Genomic DNA, 23,465 nt, shown 5'->3' with positions numbered 1-23,465 from the left:
TTAGTAAGTGTTTTGTGGAACTTGACAGAGCACGAGATATCTTAATCATAATACAACATTGTCTTCTTCTTCATTATTCATATTTAGTCGTATATGTACAAGAAAACAAAACACGCGAAGAGTCATAATTATAGAACAAAAGTAAACTATACCTTCAAATAATGTCATAGGCTGTTCTGCACAACGACAGAACATTGTAAACTGATTTCCAATGTCATCACAATGTATAAGATACACTGTGTACCTGATAAACAACCGGAAGAGAGTGAGTTTTAAGTAGTGAAATGAAATAACATCAATGAACGAAGGCAAACATTATCCGCATTCATTCACACAATTGACACACGTAGTAGTGCTTGTAGTAGACACACGATGTATCATACTGGATTCTTTCTCCTTACATATGACAATATAATAGTATTTAGATAAGCATTTCTGAACAAATAAAGTCACAGATTTGGAAGTATTTGAAATTGCAGTCATTCCAATTTTACAAAGTGACTTCTATAACTTCAAACATCTGTAATCCTTGCGAATGTAAACTGTCGAACATATCAAGCATATAACTACTCATAACGCATAGTCGACACATCGGAGCACGGCACGCTGGAAGAATCAACATCAAGTGGCTGCAATGCATGTGACACTCAGTATTCATCAATATATCCCATGAAAACACTAATAAAAAAGATAACTAGAGCTACTTACAGCCTGAAAAATAATCATGTAAATAAGCTGCCAAGTGAATTTTAAGCATGACGCAAATGACGTTAAAACATCAAATGTGTTCTGTCTTAATCCTACTGTAAATTCAGATATCAACGCATATCCCCTATCTGTATGACATATTATGAAACATATGGTGAGACACTGCCTCGTCTAAACAGCATAATGTTTCAGAGATTCAGATAGACAGAGGAATGCTGTGATAAACTTTATCACGTCAAACATGAAGTATAATTATGGATATAGACCCTCATAGCATTGTAAATTGTATATCCATATGTTGTAAAATAGTTTCACACATTTTATTCATGCTCTGTAGCACCAACTTGACTTATTGCCATATTATACACAGACTTGTACACTATTGATACATAAGACAGGCTATGTGTACCGGTGTGTCTGTTTCTTGGCTATGTCTAGGATCATATAAACGGACACAAGTAAAGCTACAAAACACACGTTTGCTAAGTGCGCAAATGGAATTGTTTGTATATTCCAAGAGCTCTTAAAGGAGCCTGCCCGGTTCTCCATATAGTGTCATTTTTTCCTTCACGACAAAGCAAACGCCTCACATCATACTTCATCAAATATAAAGACAATTACGCAAACTAAAAAAAAAAAAATCGTCCAGCTAACGTAAGAATCCCTCTTTACCAGTCTAGAGACCTTTCAAACTAGCATTGTTTCTTTGCTGTCACTTCCATCAAAACTTTATTTTGTTCAACTCGATATCAAACAACACTTTTCTTACTGATAACTGATTATAAACAAAAGTATATGGATAAAAAGGAAAGCTATAATGCACAATAACTGCGGCTAGTTATCAAACAAACGCCCACTTATTTTTCTTTTCATGTTAAATGCAGCTATGGTGGACTCTTCCATGGTCGTGCCTTATCCCACAGAGATACTGGTCATTTTATACATTACCTTTTACCACACTCTCCACTTGTCTTTAAGAGAGAAGGAGTAAAAGAAATTAGAGTCTCCTCATGCAGCCAGTAGCAGGCCACACCGGTAGTGATATAAATGGGATATTACACTGGATAGTTCACATAAACCAAAATGACAGATACACTACGGTAAAAATGCACTGCACTTTTACAAATTGCAAGAACATGTACAACAGCAGCGGCAACAACAGACACAATTAGAAACTTAACATACATACTCTGTAAATGCATAATAATTCATGAACATTTATCAAAAAATACAATACACCTACTTAATGAAACATATCTTCTTATTCCCATTTGCGGAAGGAGACAAGGATTTCACGAATCAATTTCGGTTTTTCTTTCAAATAGTAAAAAAAAAGTGATTAAGAAAAACATTGTCAGAATTACCCAATGCGATCTAACCGAAACGAAATACTTCATGAACACTAGAAACAGAACACTGATTCCTGCCAGACAAACTCAGCATCAGACTCTTTCGATTCATATACTTTTTAGATTCCCATCATCTCTATCCAGTCACTCACTCTATTCTACAGACCTCAGATGATTTACCAAATCCATTCCATAACGTAAAATCATTATAAGCGAAAATGCCTGGATTACCAGACGCTAAGCTGTGTCCAGATGAAAACAACAACAACAAGAACAACTTGCTACATTGGAGTCACGGTGAACTCAACTAGAGTTGCCTACTGTCATACACAGTTATACTTCTCTCATCTTCACAGAGAGGAGAATGATAAATGTTGAAACAACCTACGTTTACAAGTAAATCGAGTAAACAGAAAAAAAAAAAACAATCAACATACATGAATAGGCCGACGTGCATATGTTAGATACAGGTGTACATGTACTTTCATAAAGTATTAAAGCACACAAAAAAACCCCACATTGATTAAAAATGCAAAACCGATTCCTTGACTTCAAATAGATGGGGAATGATACAAGTTGAAAATAAACTGCATTTATGCAAGCAATATTATAGGTGAAAAATGTACATTGTACTGAAGTGGATATTTCACGTATTTACACAAAGTCTGAAACACTTACAAAATGCATACACTTTATTCGTACAAGTCATAAAAAATAGTGCAGCAATCATCACTCGTGTATTTCGAGTTCACCTTTGACTGATAATGTAGCCAATAGCCATGTAATTGGCATAGTTTGCTTTCAGTATGAACCATACTGAATGCCTTACATCAACATCATAATTATGAATAAACAAGCTATTCAGATTATCCTAGGCATAACAAATTTTCATTATGTATAATAACGTGCATGGAATCCAGTGGGCGTTACTGTATTTTCACAAAATCTGCAGTTCATAATTTCCAACTTATTTTCGTTCGCTATCAACATACACTTCACTTTAGAAATACATTCTTTAGGAATTATTTTGTGGAAAGCATATACTTAACAAAGTACGAGATATCTTGAACATAATACAACTTTGTCTTTTACTTCAGACTCAGACATGTCATAAAATTAATGAATAACAACTACTTAGTCGTATCTGCATATGACAGAAAACGTGCATGAGACATCAATTGAGAAGACAAAAAAAAAAAACCCACCGATATTTAAACTATCATACCTTCAATTTCATAAGACAAGACCCTATATAATGTAGAAACTGATTTTCTAATTTCATCACAATGTATCACTCAAGCTTTCCCTGTAAAAGAGCGGGAAGGGAGTGGGGTTTCTTGAAAGCAGTGAAATAAAAGTGTACCAGTGAACAAAGGCAATCATTATCGGCATCCATTCACCCCAATAATAAACACAGTAGTAGCTGTCGCAAACACATAATACTTTATACTGGATCCTTTCTATACATACAATCATAAACATAAGACATTATACAGGTGCTTCAAAAATAAGCATTCTGTAGACAAAAAGTTACATTTTGCGAAGTATCGACTATACGTTGATTGTAGTCCTTCCAATCCAATATTTACAAAGTGAAATCTATGATAAGTTGTGTAAAGTATATCATTGCGTATGCATACTGCCAATTTTAATACTCATCGAATAGAACTACCCTCAATGTCTACTCAAACCTACGTTGAAAAGAATCATGTAAAGGAATGTAGACATAACATAAGTGCAGGGAACATAGTTTCACGGAGGAAATAAAACAAGGACTAAATCTGTTCCTGAAATTTGCATAGGTCAAAGGTCAACTATCCTTCTTTGTGCTATGAAACCAAGGAACTGGCAGGTGGTGGGACTATACATCCAACACCATCGCAGCAAAGCCGAACGTAGTGTCTTGACTTGTCTCTTGGAACGAATGATTTACGATCAAACCATCACACTTTATCTGTCGCTTGGTCTTAGCGTCTTGCTCAGAACCCGTTTGGCATCTTATCAAGAGGAGCCATAAGGGTGGGTGCGACTTGCACATCGATATTGACATTATGCAACAAATGGGATAGTTTGAGTGCCTTTCTTGTTTTCATTGTTACAGTCATGTATGAACCAAATGTTTAAACTGTAAAAGTGCTATAATACGTACATTGGAAGATGGAAATAGCTAAATGACACTATTATGCTACGATTTTGCAAAAATAAAAAAAAAAATGATCAGAGTAGTAATGTTACTGGTACATTGAATTCGAGGAACACTTTCAAGTTTTAAGATATAATGGAAACACGTGAAAACTCTATGATAGACCATAAGATTTTTTGCTGGCATCGCATCCCGGATTGTCATAGTTGGCATACCAAGAATGTTCACATGACATGTTTCTCCTGTACAGTACCGATCCTGTCAAGACTCCGTTTAGGTCTTTATTGCAGATTCCAGCGATCATCTTCTGCAATTTCAAATTCAAGCAATGACAATGGTTAGGAGTGTTACAAAACATAACAGGCTTCGCATCATACATTATAAAAGATATCTTTACATTCCTTCCATTCATTTTCAAAGTAGTTGTTTTCATGTATAATAGCTTCATTTGAATAGTATCTGATACTGGACACACTGAACACAGTTCTATGAAATTTCATTAACATTCTCTTTCATTCAAATCGGATCTTTAAACCCATTGCAATAGCAGGTTCAATGTAAAAAAAGTCAGGGGTAAAAATTTCACAGACAGAAATATCAGAGATAAGGACTTACTTCTCAAAACTTTTTTTCTACGTATTTGAACAGCATGCACTAGATTGTTGAATTTCATTTCTAAAAATGAGCAAGCAAGAGGATAATTTCGACTTCCTCTCACCCAACCCTCGGTTCGGTCGGTGTGTTCACCTATTACATTTTCAAAAAAAGAAGAAGTTTCAAGCGATTTAGATGATTCATGTCACCAAGGAATTGTCTTATTCATTTTAATGGAAAAGTCAAAAATATTCCACCATAACGCTGCACCTGACCGTTGAATTTCACTTCTATATAGAAATAATGCTAAAGCTCTCTCGTATAGAAAGGGAGGGGGACCCTCCCACGTCCTACCCTGGATTGTGTGTTCTCCCAAAGGTACTGAACATATTCTTGCATCCCCATTAAAACATTACAGCCATGAACTCGACTAAAGTCTCTTGCTATCATGCTGACACTACGTTACATTCGTTACCATGCAGGAAGTGATAAACTCGAAAGAAGTGGTTTACATCTCAAGGATTTTTTTTTTTTTTTAATAGCAGCCCCTCAATTTTCATTTCCATCAAGTTCTTTAAGAACCAATATGTATTATTATGTTCCAAGATATGTAATCATTTGAAGTGCATTACCTGTGTATATTCATTGGAAATGAAAAAAAAAAAAACATGCATGTGAACATGCATGTGTGAAATGAAATCTATCCCCCCCCCCAAAAAAAAAAAAAAGAAGAATGACGCTAAACTTGACAACTATAGTCACGAAGAGATGAGATTCATTTTTTTCTTTTCTTTGCCTGATAGACCACATACGTGAAACCAAAATATATCGGTACCAAATTGGATTTTTTTCTCCGCATAAGAAATTCTCCTCCCAGAAAGTATACCAAGGTAGAAGGGGGGGGGGGGGGGGGGGGTGGCTCGGGAGTGGTACACATATTTAATTCATTTATTTATTTATTTACTTATTTATTTATTTATTGCAGAAAGGCCATTCATTTTCAATTATCATACACAACACATGAAAAATGTTCCGCAGCGCCTGTAATTATTTATACAACTGTGAACTGGAAGTAGTACGTCACAGTTCGGCACCTCAACAGCATTTTTTAGTAATGACTTTGTAATTTATTCAATCACATCCATGTTTCATATGTTTTGCTGTTCATCACAACTACAACACATCTGAAACTCTATTTGTTACTATGCTTCCTCAAAATCATATCATCAAATATATGCTTCATGAACTATTCCCATAACTGATGTCGAACACAAAGTTATGAATAATTGATAGGAATAACTCAAATTTACAAGGTTATTTTTAAAACCACCGAAAATGGCATATAAAGGTCATTCATATGCACAGAAAGGGGCATAAAGTAAGGGTAAAATACATCATTAGAAGGGTAGACTTATGATGGTGTTAAAAAGTTTATAAGAGGATTTATACAGGTCATAGAGAATTAGATTTGTCATGATACTGTGTAACTCGAATGCATACTGGGTATCCCATGCTCAATGGTAAGGACAAGTTTCCCTTCTGCGTTGACCGCTGTACAGAACGGGTCCAGATCCTGTGAAGTCCCACATCTGATTAGCCTATAGATGAAAGACCAATGTGTTCATGATCCTGGCTGATGCCGTGAATATAAGCTCAAACAGTGTCTCACCGGCTTGATATTACTGTAAATCTCTATTAACTGTTTTGCTTGCCCTATATGTAAAGGCCTAATCATGTAACGTTTCTCTCCTCCTCTAGATCATTGTAGCTCTAGGAGCAAAGAAAACTTGTATCTATAAGACTTCTGACTTCTGTATGATTCCATCAATACATGAAAAGAGATGTAAGAATGTGATATGAGTTTGGACTTTTTATATCGATTTGATTTGAATTTGAATTTATTTCCACTGTGTTCTCAAACACACAAAACAAAGAAAGTTGAGTTACAGTGATTACTTTTTGTCTTTTTGACATAGAAAAAAAAATATTTGGAATATAATGTAGATACTCCCACAACATATTTTGCAACAAAATTAATGCTAGTAGTCCTAAGAAACAAAGAAGGTAGCCTTAATCAAAAGCACAGTTCGTATTACGTAGACTCCCGACAACTTAATCACATCCCAGTGAGACAATAACACATATTTTCTCCCTTTACTCCTCCTAGTAGTGTGACATACTGGATTCAAAATCATTTAACCAAGAAATCTTTGTTGTTGTGATTAATGCAAAATATTGAAACCAAAGGCCTATTACATAAAGATTGAGAGTAAGATTCATCGTAACTCTTTATAAAACATGACACAGATATGAAAGGTGTCAGAGCGCTCTTATTATACATATTATAGCTGATTTCCACTGATGTCAGTTTGTGAGAATTGAGACGGCTTGCAGGGCATTGCGACTTTTTAAAACATTAGAAGTAAAACATAACGTTGAAGTGCCTGGCTTCATGTGAACTCACGAAATATTCTTGAGATGAGGGTAAGAGCTCGCAGATCTAATCAACTTCTTGGCCTCTTCATTCCCCCAAAGCGTCTCTGTTACAGACAGTCTGGTTACTGTAGGTGGTGCTAGCAATGAATGGCGAAATTGATCGTCCCTTGCGACTAGCGATACGTTGCCCTGTAGGCTTATCTCCACGTTGTGAGAATAGAGTGGCCATGCCTTGTCCACGTCCGAAGAAAAGGTAGGCTGATGATATTCGATGTAAAGAGATACCATCTCCACATTGGGGCACAGGGAGGCTACGTTTAGCTGCTTGAGAAGTGAGAGGGATTTGACGTCTACATCGAGATGGACGATGGGACTCCTCACAGAACCAATCTGTAGAGGGATCAGCGACAGAGATAACAAGAACATTCACACTCACTGCCGTACAATCATGTACCAATCATTGGTCTTAAAGAGTGTGTACAGTTCTGGTCGAGGAGAGAATTTAGCTTTTAACATTTTGCGAGATATTCAGAAATCACTCTATGAGATGTCAAAGAGCATGCAATTCTAAGGGCTATCAAAAGTTAATTTGATGGGAGTCGGTTTTGAAGTGGCCGAAATATCCAAAAACAAGGTTAAACAAAGAGATCCTAATAAAGTTGTGGCATGTAGTCTTTTATTATCATCACTTTTTTGGATATCTCAGCCATTTGAAAACCGATTTTCATCAAATAAACGTTGAATCCTTCTAAAAATTACATGCTCTTTCATATTTCAAAAGAGGTTTCTCATTATCTCACTTAAGAATGTACAAAACATGAATCCCCACCTCAACCAGTACTGTACAGCCCCTTTAAGGCCGTGTCACACCTTTCCGGACAAGCTACGCGATCTTGCTGCTATTAGGGATTTTCAAGCACACATGAGAATTTTCTACAGGCGGACAAGAATGTTTCAGCGAATTTCGCACTTGTCTTACTTGCGAGACGCGTGCTACTTACCTTCTACTAATTCTGTGTGAACTGCGTAAGAGCTCTGAAACCGATTCGTTTTTTAAGAGAGACTTACGGGTACTGCGAAATACCTGTGTTGGAGTTGCTTGCGATGTGCTGCCGGTTAGGGTCTCCTATTGGTGTTCTGCGTGTACCTCTGCCGACAACCCCCCGCGACCCACCCGTGAAAAAGTTTTGAGCATGCCCAAGGCCTTGACATACCGTATCTTGGGAAGTATCCACCACTGGTGCACCCTTGTCACACCAGCATACTATGAGCGTTGATCCGAAACGATAGAAATGCAACTTTCTTCTTTTTTTTTTCATTGATGTAAAGATAGTACATTATCTGTCATTCAAACACAACCTTTTTTTTTCACTGGTCTGTGATGATGCATACTAAAGCAACATTAAAATACGTATCTCGAATGCAATTAGTTTGAAACAGTGCGTGCCAATTTCTGGTACAAACCTCATTTCCAGGTTCTTCGCGGTTGTTTCCCTCATGTGACGTAGAAAGCTGAAGACCAGATTAAGTAGGAGAGAGAAAAGAGAAAAAAAAAAACAGCAGGTAGACGCAAACATCTCGAAAAGTTACGTGCGTGGTATAAACAAAGAAATGCTGGGCTAATCCAAAGATAATCTCACACTTGCACCCATCATAACAATAAAAGAAGCATTGTCAGTACGATTAATACATCGACACAATTCAAGTACACACAAATATTACTGCTGTATCGAAACATGATGCTTTGTTACTTCTGCAGTAAATGTACAACTTATCAATTTTCTGGTAATCAAGAAATTCAGCTAGCATAAATTTAGCAATCATTAAAATTCTGCCTTTTTTGTTCACTTTCAGGCTAAAGCAGGGCACCCATTACCACAATTAGTGCCAATATTAAAGCATAATTACATAATATTAAGACGGACTAAATGCACATCCCAAAGTGACATTGTACTATACAGTATACTGTGGACGGACATGGAGAAGAGCCATTTCAATTTTCGTCAAAAAAAAAAAAAGAAGAAAGAAAAAGAAAATTGGGTTAAGCAACAATTTTTCCCTTTAAGGGTATAGTCGAGGACTAACAAAGATTATCGCTTATAAACCTGCATATTATGCTGGTATAGATAATAGTGCTGTTGAACCAATTAAAGTCATACAATGTAGGCCCGAAGGATATCTTATTACAGACGGGCTTAACGGTCTCAAAACAAACCCAATTTACTTTTGATTTTTTTAAATCTTACCTCATTCTTAACATGCCGTACAGTAAGGGAATTCAGAAAGGGCAGATGTGAAATCGAGTGAAGGATACTTGTTGAAATTGACATTCCGGACAGAACCAATCGCTGTATCTGGTGATTGCAAAAAGAATAATTGCATTTTTTAAATTACTTTGGTTGTTGATAGAAGTAATTGCCGATAGAGTCACTTTTATACAATCAGAAAGTAACCTGTAGAAAATATAACACTCTTTTAGTCATTGTCCGGTAGTTTGTTTAATCCATACTACTGCAATGTCGCAAACAACGTTGCCCTCCACCCCTAGTAAGCCAAAAGGTTATTTCTGATGTATTACGCCAGCGTTGGCATGGCATTGTAAAAGAAGACTCTCGTTCGTACCTTCACGAAGGCCGAGCTCCAGCATCTCCACCAGTGCCAGTCAATCTCATGGCACCGGTAATTACGTTGCCTCTGTAAGCTCTATGGATTCTGGCAGAGGGTATAACATGTCTTTTCCTGAACAAATCTGCCACCAGACGATCTTTTCATAATCAAAAGTTGAAAACCAACCCTTAGATCTCTATTGATTGACGGAAAAGAATTCTAATTTAGAATCAGAAACGAACGCGTTCGACTACACTCAACAGTACATGCAGGCTACTCGCCAATCACAGTTATATTTTCGAGATCGCTCAATGTTTGAAACATAACCACAATGAAGGGGGTATGCGAGCTCTCACTAACACTGTCGCTAATGTGTTCGTATTGCGTATGCGTACCCGCTATATCATAGAGGGGTGTGAATAACATGTATGATCGCAAATTCACATAATCTTGAAACGAGGCTAGCAACCGCTCGGAAAAGTTTTTCTCCGAATGTGTTCCGACAATGAAGCCGAAAACTATGCTTGCCCAATTTGTGCGAAGTACCCACGACGTATGTGCGAATGTCGTGTGTATCATTGCTTAAGTACAACATGTTACGTACACAAGAACACGCGACGGAAATGCGAACAAAGAAAAATTTTAATAATCATGGAAGAAAATGTACCCAAGGACCCGAGGTGGAAGCTGTCTTGAGTTGAAGTTTTTTTTTTCTTTCCTCTATTTCTCCTTTCTTTTTCTCTCATTTCACTATTGTGTGTGTGCCAACAGTTTTTTCCTAGGACCTATCTCCACTAGTAAAGCATTTCATTTTTTTTTTCAGTTTCTTCAACACATAATCTCTAGTGTCAAATATGATTTTGGCATACTTCAAATTCTGCGATCTTTTTTTTTTAAATCAAACATTTCTTTCTCTTTGCTAGTCTTTAATTTCTTTTTTTTTACTATATAGTTGTTAATGATTGTTTGACGTTAAGATGTATGCTACGATTTTGATTTGTAGAAATCGTAGGTCATACATCCCCCAAACATGCGCTTAACGTTCGCGAGAATGTCTCAAAAGGTACGCGAAGAGTTTGCCATTACGTCGTAAAATGATCGCAAAAACTTCGCAGATTTCGCGTAACATACGCGAGACATTCTCCAAAGTTTCGGAATCTGTTTTGGGTTTCACGAACATTTTGCGAACATCGCGAGTGTCTTGTGAAGGTCTTGCGCATATGACAAGGCTTTAAAGACACCTAGGGTGGGATTTCACGGAGCACGCGAACGATTTGCGAAGGACGCGAATGACAAAATCCAGCATTCGGAAAAGTTTTTCTCCGAATGTTTTCCGACAATGAAGCCGAAAACTATTCGTGCGCAATTTGTGCGAACTTTCCACGACGTATGTGCGAATGTCGTGTGTATCATTGCTTAAGTACAGCATGTTACGTACACGAAGAACACGCGACGAAAATGCGAACAACGAAAAATTTTCAGTAATCACGGGAGAAAATGTACCCAAGGAGAGGTGGAAGCTGTCTTGAGTTGAATTTTTTCTTTCCTCTATTTTTCTCCTTTCTTTTTCTCTCATTTTTCTATTGTGTGCCTGCCTACATTTTTTCCTCGGACGTATCTCCACTAGTAAAGCATATGATTTTTTTTTTTGCAGTTCCTCCAACACATAATCTTTGTACTTCAAATGAAATTTTACATACTTTAGATTAATTTTAACTGTATTCTGCGATTTTTTTTTGTATATCAAACATTTCTTTCTCTTTGCTAGTCTTTAATTTCTTTTGTTACTATAGTTGTTAATAATTGTTTGATGTTTAGGTGTATGCTACGACTTATATTTGTAGAAAACGTATAGGTCATACATTCCCAAACGTGCGCTAAACGTTCGCGAGAATGTCTCAAAAGGTACGCGAACAGTTTGCGATTACGTCGTAAAATGATCGGAAAAACTTCGCAGATTTCGCGTAACATACGCGAAACATACGCGAGACATTCTCCAAAGTTTCGGAGTCTGTTTGGGGTTTCACGAACATTTTGCGAACATCGCCCGTGTCTTGCGAAGGTCTTGCGCATTTGACGAGGCTTTAAAGACACTTTCGAGAACAATTCACGAGCAAATCACGACCAAGTGTGCGGAAAAGGTTCGCCAAAAAAAAAAAAAAAAAATCCAAACTTTTTTGAAATTCTCGCCGAAGTAAAAACGATGTTGGCGAACAATTGACGATGCTTCCGAACCCTCACGTTCGTTTGGCGATCTTTTGCAGACTAAAATAGGAATGCTGGATTTTGCCATTCGAGTCCTTCGCAAATCGTTCGCGTGCTCCGTGAAAACACACCTTCAAAAAGGGTCATGGCAAGAGCTTATAAATATCGATATAACACATACGTGAAAAAAAAAAAGAATCTTCTACCATGCGCATCTTTTAAGGTCATCATTTTAAACCGACACGTCTCAAAGAGGAAGAGCAAGTCTATTCACATTGTACAGGAGAGAGAGAGAGAGAGAGAGAGAGAGAGAGGCAGCGAACCCTGCGGCAACACATGAATAATTCATGACTGTGCAAAATCCCGCTTTTCTGGGATAATTCGAGATCTCGGAAAAGCGAGAGTGTGCCACCCTGAAGGTATAATACAAATGCACCCCATGAATGTTCGTCACGTTTTGTTCTAAATGCAAAGATTTCCATAGTGCATGCATAAGTACTTTATCATGTTAATATGGAGATATTAAGACGGCAAGGATACAAAAACGTTAGTAATACGCAAAATATGAAAACACGCTGTTTTACATAATGTATTATTTTCTTTTTCTACAGAGCAAATTGACGGAAAGGACGACTGTTGCGACACGGATTGTCGCCCCTACACGGATTGTCGCCCGCCCTCGAAGCACATTTTGCTGGGTAATATCGTTCTGGACATAGTCATAGAAATACTTAAACATAACTAACATGGCTACATCCATGCAAACATGCCATGTAAAAAGTCATGGTGAGGTTTCAAGGAAGTGTGTATGTGCGCGCGCACATGATAATTTCGTGTCCGTTTGTGTGTGTGTGTGTGTGTGTGTGTGTATGATGGAAGAATGTATTTATTATGTCAGCTTTTTGCGTATGTGTTTTTTAGCTGCGCGTGGGTAGGGATACCTTGTAAGCTGTTGCTGGCATAAACGTTGATATTGATTTTATCAGCAGCTTTGACTTTGATGAGTTGGTTTGGCGGATTTGTTTATGAATTCAGAGTGGCGATTGCGTGCGGGTGGATGCTGCTTTTCTGCGTATTTATCAACATTGGGAAGTCGTTTCATCAGGAAGGAATGTGGTATCGGTTCGGGGGTGTGTGTGTGTATGTGGGGAGGGGGTTACAATTCGTTATTGCAAAAGTTCGTTATTCTAAAGGCTCTTTAGTCCGAAGGTTCTTTATTCGAAGGTTCGTTATTCCGAATTTCATTTTTGGATCAACGAACCTCTAGGTACAGGGAATTGTGTGTTTCGGATACTTGAAGCTTCGGAAAAGAAAACGAACCTTCCGAATATCGAACCTTCGTGTGTGTGTGTGTGTATGTGGGTTAGTGGGTTGGGGGTTGGATTTGAAGAAGGATAGTTATAAATGGTATGACAGATTTTGGTAGGATTTAATATTTAGGATAGATGTAGGCCCTAGATTTGTTTCGGTTGGGGGGGGGGGGGGGTTGGTCGGGTTTTTTTTTTACGACTGATTTCATTCTAGATTTGTATAATGTATTTGTGTTTTTTTAATGTATATGCCCTTATAAGTAAGGAGGTGTAACATGATCCAAACCAATATATTCAAGGGATACAGGTTTGGTAGGGCCCTACATGTCAAAACTTTTTCGTGAAGAACTTGTTTGTAGGGTTGGTCTATAATCAAATTATCTATGCTGAAGTGAGATTTTTTTGTAGTATAAAATGACAAATGGATTTGTTTGTGTTTCGAATTGCCATTTGTAACTTTTTTGTTCATGTTATATCCAGAATGGGTCGATTTATGAATGATTTGAATGAAATCAATAAATATCAAGGAAAAACACACACAAAAAAGTGTTGAGTTGGTTTATTTGCATTATGAGGACTTGTTTGAGTGTTTGTTGGTGTTTGTTTGTATTACGTATGCATTAGTGGTGTGCATATGGCAGTTCGTTTGTGCTAAAATCAACTAACGATTGACAAATTATTTACGGCGTGTGGAAATTATTCGCTAATGCATAAAGCATGCCACAAACTTATTCTGGGACAAAGCATGCCACAAACTTATTCTGGGACAAAGCATGCCTCAAACTTATTCTAGGACAAAGAATAGTGGTATGGCCTATGTAGTTAAGACTGATGGAAGAAAATGACTGCAGTGAAAAATGAACAAAGACAGATAACATTTGGGGAGGGTACCTCCCTCGTATGTATTTTCTCTCGGTCTCTCTCTCTCGTCTAAGCCCGCCTCACCGCTGAAATTGACACACCCATACTAATTTTAGATCCATGCTGGTGTGAACTCTTTAAACACGTGCTCATACACGCTGAAGGCATTTTCATTGCCACAGTAGCGCCTGCAGCAGAAGATTTATGGTCATTTTAGGTGGCACCCATATACGCATGACATTACTTGACCATTGATGCTGCACATTTTTCCTTGTACTCTTTGAATGTATATTTTTCGAAACTCGGAAGGCAATTTTTGGGTTGGGGATGAGGTGACAACATTTCTTTTTTTCACTTTTCTGGCCGGGAAGGTGTGGGACAGCGATAAAATATATATAATGAGAACGAATTTAGTATTTCCCTATAGTAGTCAAGGCGCTGTAATTCCTGTACGGGCCTTAATTAAGGAGTTCGTTCAACCCACCCCGCAGAAAAGGTTTGACCAGACAGGGTGGTAGATGAGACCTCCATGAACATCCCCAGGTAGTATGTGAGTCGAAATTGTGGTGTCAGTAGAATTTTACTGGCCACTTTTCATCATTATTTGTTGGAACAAACGTAATAGAGTCTGCGCACACCAAGACTATTACACGCACCACTAGAGCTGTTACAGGCGCCAGTGCCAGTGCTTCGTGTAGTAGTCTTAGCGCACACATACTTTTTCTTCGACAAACAAGGGGTTTTGCCTGCAAACTAGCTTTTCACGCCAAGCTGTGGTCGGTGTAGTGTAGTTTCTAGCCGTTTTTATTTCGTCTTTGTTTCTCCGAGTTGAAGCTAGCCGAGTGAGAGCGCATACCCAGTGTTTGTGACGACCGAATCACAATCACTGGGAATGTGCACTCACTCGGCTTAGCGCAATACAGCGGGTTCTCCACAATACACAAGCTGCAACTCAGAGAAATAAAGACGAAATAAAAACGGCTAGAAATTAAGACTAGGGTCAGGGACGCTTGTCGCTATCGGGGCACGGAAAATGACAAAATTATCACAGTTTTTGCATTTATTTCATAAAGAATTCATCAAAACTGCATAGAAGTGTATATGTATATGTTGCTAGAGATGTCAGCAATATATTGGGATTCATTGTAAGTTATAATATTGTGCATGGTTACCATGGTAACCGGATGCCTACAGGTGATCGGTAACCCCCAAAATGCCTCCTACTGCTGCAAACTTTGATTTTTTCTTTTTTTAGATACAAATTTTAAAAAAAGTTTTTTTATTGATTATCGTAAAAGAAGTATTTTCCTGTTGCCATGGCAACCAGTATTATCCAATCAGGATTCAGCTGTCAATAACTCAAAAACTAAGGCCCATAATTTCAAAAAGCTCAATAAGCATTATTTTCCTTCCTTCTGCGTAAGTGTCCCACATATGTGAAGAATATATTGAAGCATTCTCAAGTTACAGCAAAATTTGTAAGCAAAGGCATAATAAACGGCCACTGAAAGAAAAATATCATTTTTTGAATAGTAAAATGCGTGAAAAAGTTGCATCCGTCGTACTTTCAACACAAATTTGTATAGGCAAATGTAGTTTTTAGTAATGTTTGCACACAACATTCCCTTAAAAATATAGGTGAATACAGAGAGCAAAGCCAATTATATTCTAAGGTTAGCTCTTTTGAGTATTTACAGAGTGATGGTTATTCAAAACAATTCTGGAAAAGAGCAGAGGAAAGCATTTGATTGTTCACGTTCTTAAAGGAAGTTTATCCAAGAATGCAGAAAAATTCCTTTCTAAAGAAGGAATATACACGTGCACTGCATTATCCATCAAAGAATTAAGCATACTTTTTGTGTTCGTTAGCTATTGTAAAAAAAAACAGAATAAAATGAAAAATCATAATATGTAAATTTGTATCAAAACGTGCAGTAATGAATTAATGTTAAGGAGAGAATTACGGGGAAAAAATCTTGAGCTCTTCTCCCTTTTATCCAGGTTAATTTTACAGTGTTAAGGTAGGTACTTTAATATCCGATCTACAATGGGTGATGTGCACGAAAGACAAAACCCCCAAACAAACAAACAAACAAACAAACAAACAAACAACCTGTCTAAATTCCAGTTATTTATTTATTTTATTTATTTATTTATTTATTTTTTTTTTTTTGGGGGGGGGGGGTTACCAATCACCTGTAGGCATCCGGTTACCATGGTAACCATGCACAATATTATACCTTACAATGTATTCCATTGTATTGCCGACATCTCTCGCAACATGCACATATGTAGTTTTAAGGCGTTTTGATGAATTCTTGGTGAAATACATGCAAAAACTGTGATAATTTTGTCATTTTCAGTGCCCCAGTTGCAACAAGCGTCACCGACCCTAGTCTTGATTGCTAGTCGTTTTTATTTCGTCTTTATTTCTCTGAGTTGTACAGCTTGTGAATTCTGCAAAAGCCCCTGTATTGCGCTAATCCGAGTGAGGGTGTATACAAAGTGATTGCGACAAAAACAGTTCGGGCGTCGCAATCACTGGGTATGAGCGCTCACTCGGCTTGCTTCAAGTCGGAAAAATGAAGACGAAATAAAGACGTCTAGAAACTACACTACACCGACCCCAGGTTGGTATGAAAAGTTAGTTTGCAGGCAAAAACCCTTGTTTGTCGCAGAAAAAGTCTGTATGGGCTAAGACTACTACACGCGCCACTAGTATTGGCGCATGTAACAGCACTAGTGGTACGTGTAGTAGTCTTAGCGTGCACAGACTTCTTCTCGAAGAATAAGGTCTTGTCGCAACTAAAGTGGCCTGTAAAATTTTATTGATACCACAATTTGGAATCACATACTACCTAGGGGTGTTTTAGAGGGTCCAACCGACCACCCCATGCAATCAAACCTCTTCTGCGGGGTGGGTTGAACGAAGTCATTTTTTCAGGGTCCCTGCGCCTTGACTATAGTATTATTTTTTTAAATATGTGATATCTTTTTAAATATAATTTTTAAATATTCTATTTTTTATAGTATTTGGGTGTCGGAGGGGTGTCCGAATGTCCTAATGTTTTTTTTTTCGGAAATGTAATAGGCATTGCTTTATTATAACAATCTCCTTAACATAACCCAGGAAGTCATGAATATCGCTGCACAATGACAGCGTAACCACAGCTTGTCTATTTCATGACTGTAAGTATTATTTTCTTACTCTGTTTAACTTATCGATCTAGATAGTATTCTATTTGTGGTATAATTATGTTATGTAGTCTTTACATTTATGATGTTTATCCATATTTGAGCTGCACAAATAAAATTCAAACTTCAAGTTCAAAATTTTATATTTCTTTCATTACTGTTAAGCAAATTAAAGAAATGCGAAAACTTTTCACAACTTGTACGTAAATCAAATTCAAAATTACGTGCCAATTCGTAAGAATATCCGCAATTGCACGCAAGTATTCGCATATGGTCGCATCTCTCCGTATCGCCCGCATATTTTTTCCCGTATGTTTTGTAAAAATGCTCTGGTGACAGCAAGAGATCCCCGAGTGTCCGCAGAAAAATGACTTATTTGGACGTAACGCCGGACGCAGAGCATTGTGTGACTGGGGCCTTACGTAAACACACGAACTCTCACACACAACACACATACGTAGGGCCTACGTAGCCCACGAACACCAAACCCCTCAGATACTCATGCAGGCACAAAAATGCGCCCACAAACACGCACCATCACATACCCTTTGATATACACATACGCCACTACATACCACATACACACGTACGTATACAGACACACGTATACACACAGACAAACAAACCACTACCACTATACAACCACCACACATGCACAGTTTCTACATATTGTATTATTATACTCCAAACACACACGCACACACACACACACAAACAACAATACAGAAACTCATACACAAGTCACTTATTGTACGCACCTACAAATCATACACAGCACATATCATGCAGCTCACAACAAACAACACACACACACACACACACACACACACACACACACACACACAAACATACGCATAACTTACCAGTCATACCCATCCCACCAAAGCTTAACACCGGAGGAACCACCCCGAGCCCGGGGCGACAATCCGTGACTGCGCGACAATCCGTGTCGCAACAAATTTTTTGCCATCACGGATTGTCGCCTTCGAGGTCAAAAATTGGGATCTGCACAAGCGTCACGGATTGTCGCCAGACGACAATCCGTGACGGGGGCGACAATCCGTGTCGCAACAGACGACTATTAAAACGAAACCCCAAACGACCAACTGTCTGTCATCATGACGTATACCTCTAAATTCTTAAGGTAACGAGTTTCCAAAATCAGGAGGATCAATTTTCCCTTTATGTACAGACAGTTCTCACTAGCTATTGTTGAAATGAATATAATTTTTTAACTTCCTTACAACTTTTTCATTTGTCTATAGTTATCTTCTCTTCTCTTCTCCCTTGGGATTGAATATAAGAAAAGTTATCTTCCAATTGACTCAGCGTACGGTATCACATTGGACATACACCAAGTATAATGATTTAAGATACCCTTGATCCTGATGCTGATGCTACAAGGGCAGAAAAGAAATCATCTGTCATGTCGACATCATGGAGCTCCAGCATTCGAAGATTTGGCATGGATTCGAACCGACACGAGCGAAGAGAGTTAAGGGTTTGGGACGAACACCGATCTAGGGCTTTCAATAGCTCAGTCGGTAGAGCACCGATCTAGTAATCCGGAGGTCTCGGGTTCGAATCCCGATGAAAACCCATTTTCTTTGCTCAAAGTTTTCGCTATTTATTATCACAATTGTTTCTGGTCAGTTTTTCCTTCCTTGTTTCAAAATATATTACAAAAAGCTGCATCGCTTCGGCGAACCCTCACATTTTATTCCAAAGTTGATTTACATCACTTGGGTTTATGTCAGGTTAATGTGTGTGTGTGTGTGTGGCACACATACACACACTATAGCTTCTGACCACACAAGCAAAGAGAGTTAAGGGTTTTGGGACGAACACCGATCTAGGGCTTTCAATAGCTCAGTCGTTAGAGCACCGGTCTAGTAATCCGGAGGTCTCGGGTTCGAATCCCGATGAAAACCCATTTTCTTTGCTCAACGTTTTCGCTACTTATCATCACAATTGTTTCTGGTCAGTTTTTCCTTCCTTGTTTCAAAATATTTTACAAAAGGCTGCATCGCTTCGGCGAACCCTCACATTTATTCCAAAGTTGATTTACATCATTTGGGTTTATGTCAGGTTAATGTGTGTGTGTGTGGCACACATACACACACTATAGCTTCTGACCACACGAGCAAAGAGAGTTAAGGGTTTGGAAACGAACACCGATCTAGGGCTGTCAATAGCTCAGTCGGTAGAGCACCGGTCTAGTAATCCGGAGGTCTCGGGTTCGAATCCCGATGAAAACCCATTTTCTTTGCTCAAAGTTTTCGCTATATATTAATTGTGATGGAGAACAGCAGTGTATAGTGAGGTGCCCGCACCTCGCCAGGGGCCCGATACCGCCAACCTGCTTAAAATTGTTACAAACGCACTGAGCAAAAATTCATGCCTGGGACTATGTTCAGTATCCCTTTAAAAACTTGAAACTTGGCAGGATTACCACAAACGAGCAAGCTGTGGTGAAAAAAGAGCAGTTTTTCGCGAAAATTTGAAATTTGTATTGGGAATACGTGTTATAAGTATCATTACGGTCACCCGCATGCATCTTTTACGTGCTTTGTCTATGGGAGCGCGGGTGGCGAGTTGCGGGCCCCTTCCTACGCATAACTATTTCGCATCGTTCGCGTTTGAGGACGATAGCTGCAAATTTCCGGTACCCATCAATGAACTTGTGGTTCAGTTGGAATCTTCAGCAATTTTTTCTGTATATGAGCGGGATTTCATAGAATTTCAGTGACGAAATTTGATTCAAATATGCATAAACATTTACTATGGCGAGGTGCGGGTCACCCAAGTATACAACCAGGGTGGGGCGATTAAAAAGGTCCATCCGGGACACGAGAGTTGGAGTTGGCAAACATGGCGTGAACAGCTGTACTCATTCGGTGCTGATCCAAGAATGTTTTGTCGCTGAGCTACCCTGACACTTGCACGAATTTTGGTTTGCGTATGGTTTCAGCACTGACAGGTCTCATTTCGTGCCAGTGCGAGAAATATTCGTGGCAACCTGCGGGAGGATGCTGGCCAATGCGGTTAATGCGCGAAAGACGTGACAAAATTTTCGAACTGTTCAAAATTTTGGTACGACGAAATTTGTGGTCAAGTTTCGCAAACCCTTCGTGAACTATACACAACCTATGCCCAAACTAGCTGTACCAATACGTACTAATGCGTGTCCATCAACCTAGTGGCACGAAGGTCACGACTAAATCACGACTAGTTCACGACTAACTTGCGTATCCTTTGCGCATAAAACGCGCATACTCCCGCATAGTTTTCGCATGTCAACCGCATAGTCTACGCATGATAATATGAATTTGGATTGACTGAAAGAAGCAGTATTAGCAGATCATGATATCAGCCACATTTTTAGGAAAATCGGCTGTCGATTCAGTATAGTCTGCGGTCAAAGACCAGTTGTTCAAAGGTCAAAGACAAGGGAAGGAAGACAGTTGGTGGGTCAAGGAAGGACATTTCGGGATACACGATAATGTTGTTTGTTGAATTATTCAAATACATTGCAGTAAAAGAAAAGAGGGAAAAGAGTTGGTTAGGATGTATAAACTAAGCTTGGGCGCAACTAGGATTACACTTTTTCGTTTATCCTGTTTTGTCTGTTTATCCTAATGATGCAGGGTTCGTTAATTCCGAAAATTGGACAATGTTCATTATTTTTAGAAGGTACGTTAATATCTATAATAATATTAAGGTTTAATAATCCGATAATGACGTATGTTTCACAATTTAAATCAATAGAATTCGTTTAGTGACAAAGTACGGTGATGTCATAAGATTTTTTAATAATGCATGATATTAAAGGGAACACAAACCCCAAAAGCAATGTGGCTTGAGGGAAAGCAGCAACATTAGTAGAACAAATCAGTAAAAGTTTGAAGAAAATCGGACTATCGATGCAAAAGCTATGCTTTTTTAAGTCCTGAGAAGTCGTACACACACACACACACACACATATATCTATATTTATATCTATACAGTATGTCCCCCAAAAAAATTACAACGGGGCCCTCAGCAATGATATCTTTAAAAATTGTGAATCAATCTAAATACAAATTCGAGGTATAAAACTATAACTCATTGCCAAATCTTACAGAAAACCCCATTCGATTTGCTTCAGTGGTCAAAGAGATTTTGTAGAGGATGTCGGGAATCTCTTCTGTCCAAATTCTATTATTCACACACCAAGAGCATTGAATTGCTAAAATTGGAAGAATCAGACTCATGACACGCTTTACAACAATCCACATTTCTCTGTGACCGCTTTACTAAATTGAATGGGTTTTTCTGCAAAGTAGAGCTAAGATGTTATATTTTAAGACCCTGAAGTAGCGCTTAGACAGATTGATCATATTGGGTGTTATCAATTCGAAAATCTGTATGTCCCCCAAAAAATTACAATCAAATTTTCGCATTGATAACGCCCAATATGATGAAATTTTTTAATGCTACTTCATAGTCTTAAAAAAATAACTTTTTAGCTCTATTTTGCAGAAATCCCCATTCGATTCGGTTAAAGGGATGGTACAGTTTTGGTGGAGATGAGAATTGGGCTTTTAACTTTTTATGAGGTCCCATCACTTATGATGTAGTACAGAACATACCATTTTAAGAGGAATTCAAAGTTTATTTGATGAAAATCGGGTTTGGAATGACTGAACCATCCCAAAACAAAGTAAAACAAAGCGATCATAAGAAAGTGTGGGTCCTACACTTTATTAGAATCGCTCTTTTTTGATATCTCAGCCATTTTAAAACCAATTTTTATCAAATAAACGTTGAATTCCCCAAAGAATTACATGCTATTTCATATTTCATAATAGGTTTCTCGTTATCTCACCAAAGATGTTTGAAACCTGAAATTAGGTCTCAACAAAAACAATACGATCCCTTTAAGCGGTCACAGAGAAATGTGGATTGTTGTAAAGCATGTCATGAATCGGATTCTTCCCAGTTTAGCATTTCGATGATCTTGTGTGTGAATAATAAACAGAACTTGGACTGAAGAGATTCCCGACATCCTCTACAAAATTCCGTATTTCTCTTTGACCACTGAAGCAAATCCAGTGGGGTTTCTGTAAGATGTGGGCAACGAGTTATAGTTTCATACCCTGCATTTGTATTTCGATTGATTCACTATTTCTAAAGATATCATTGCGGAGGGCACCGTTGTAATTTTTTGGGGGGACATACTGTATATATATATATATATAGACATATATATACATATATATATATATATATATATATATATATATATGGGTGAGAACTTTGAACGATGCACAATTGCCAATTTTCGCACCTTATGACATTCTTTCCCTTAGAACACACCAGGATGATCTAAGAAACCAGATTCTTTCATGCCATCTCAAAGCCTGGTAAATTTCCTTTCAGGAAATGTATGGTTTGGTTCACTTTTTACTGATGTTTTGCATTTGACAGGGACTTAAAGCGTAAAAATACGGGAAAACGCTATTTTCACAATAATTTTTGTTTTTCAAACCAATGATGTGCCTTTTTATGGTACGTGGCATCTAATATCTGACTGTATTCTGGATCTGACATATCATGGGTATGTATCACAAAATTATAAGAACTTTATGAGCACGTATAAAATTACAGAGAACAATTGAAATATCAATATGAGCGTGTGTGTTGAGCGTGCTGGACGTGCCTCTGCGGAGCTCCGTTTTTTTCAAATCAAATTCTCTTTTATTTTGTTGATTAAATTTCTTTTTGTGTGGACATTTTATACTTGTGATGTGTGGAATATGTTTATCTTCGTTAGAACTGAGTTTTTGAGTTAAATATCTATCGGATTTTTAACTGCCAAGTCATAGTTTTTATTCGCGAATCTCCGCGGACATTTCACGAGGGAACGTAGCGGACAGCGGATGACCGAGACCCCGATAGCGCAGGCGAGATACAAGTCGGCGGAAGGGAGCCCGCAGCCCGCTATTGATACAACGCAAGGGAAGACGGCCAGTGCAAAGAATATTTTGAGTGCAATCCCTAGTTATCCGGATTCAA

At 38.1% G+C, this 23,465-nt stretch overlaps 1 protein-coding gene and 1 long non-coding RNA gene across 2 annotated transcripts in view; both read right to left on the bottom strand.

The window, feature by feature from the left end:
• Positions 1-3,126: 3,126 nt before the first annotated feature.
• Positions 3,127-7,324, bottom strand: LOC139714118 (uncharacterized). The gene is made up of 3 exons (XR_011709684.1): positions 7,259-7,324; positions 6,295-6,392; positions 3,127-4,507 (listed from the first exon to the last, which is right to left on the bottom strand). It is a non-coding gene; the product is annotated as an uncharacterized lncRNA (long non-coding RNA).
• A 283-nt stretch (positions 7,325-7,607) lies between these two features.
• The window catches only part of LOC139714119 (uncharacterized), a 47,427-nt gene continuing 31,569 nt past the window's right edge, over positions 7,608-23,465 (bottom strand). Inside the window, exons 9-11 of the mRNA XM_071625839.1 lie at positions 9,545-9,584; positions 8,299-8,494; positions 7,608-7,620 (exon numbers count right to left, since the gene is read on the bottom strand). Of these exons, the coding sequence (XP_071481940.1) occupies positions 7,608-7,620; positions 8,299-8,494; positions 9,545-9,584 (249 nt within the window). The remainder of the gene's footprint in view (positions 7,621-8,298; positions 8,495-9,544; positions 9,585-23,465) is intronic.

This window comes from Diadema antillarum, unplaced genomic scaffold, assembly GCF_040938485.1.
Source record: "Diadema antillarum isolate AM-2024a unplaced genomic scaffold, OU_Dant_1.0 seq00002167_RagTag, whole genome shotgun sequence".
NCBI lineage: Eukaryota > Metazoa > Echinodermata > Echinoidea > Diadematoida > Diadematidae > Diadema > Diadema antillarum.
Note: the sequence above shows the minus strand (reverse complement) of the source record. Positions and strands in the feature narration are given on the sequence as shown.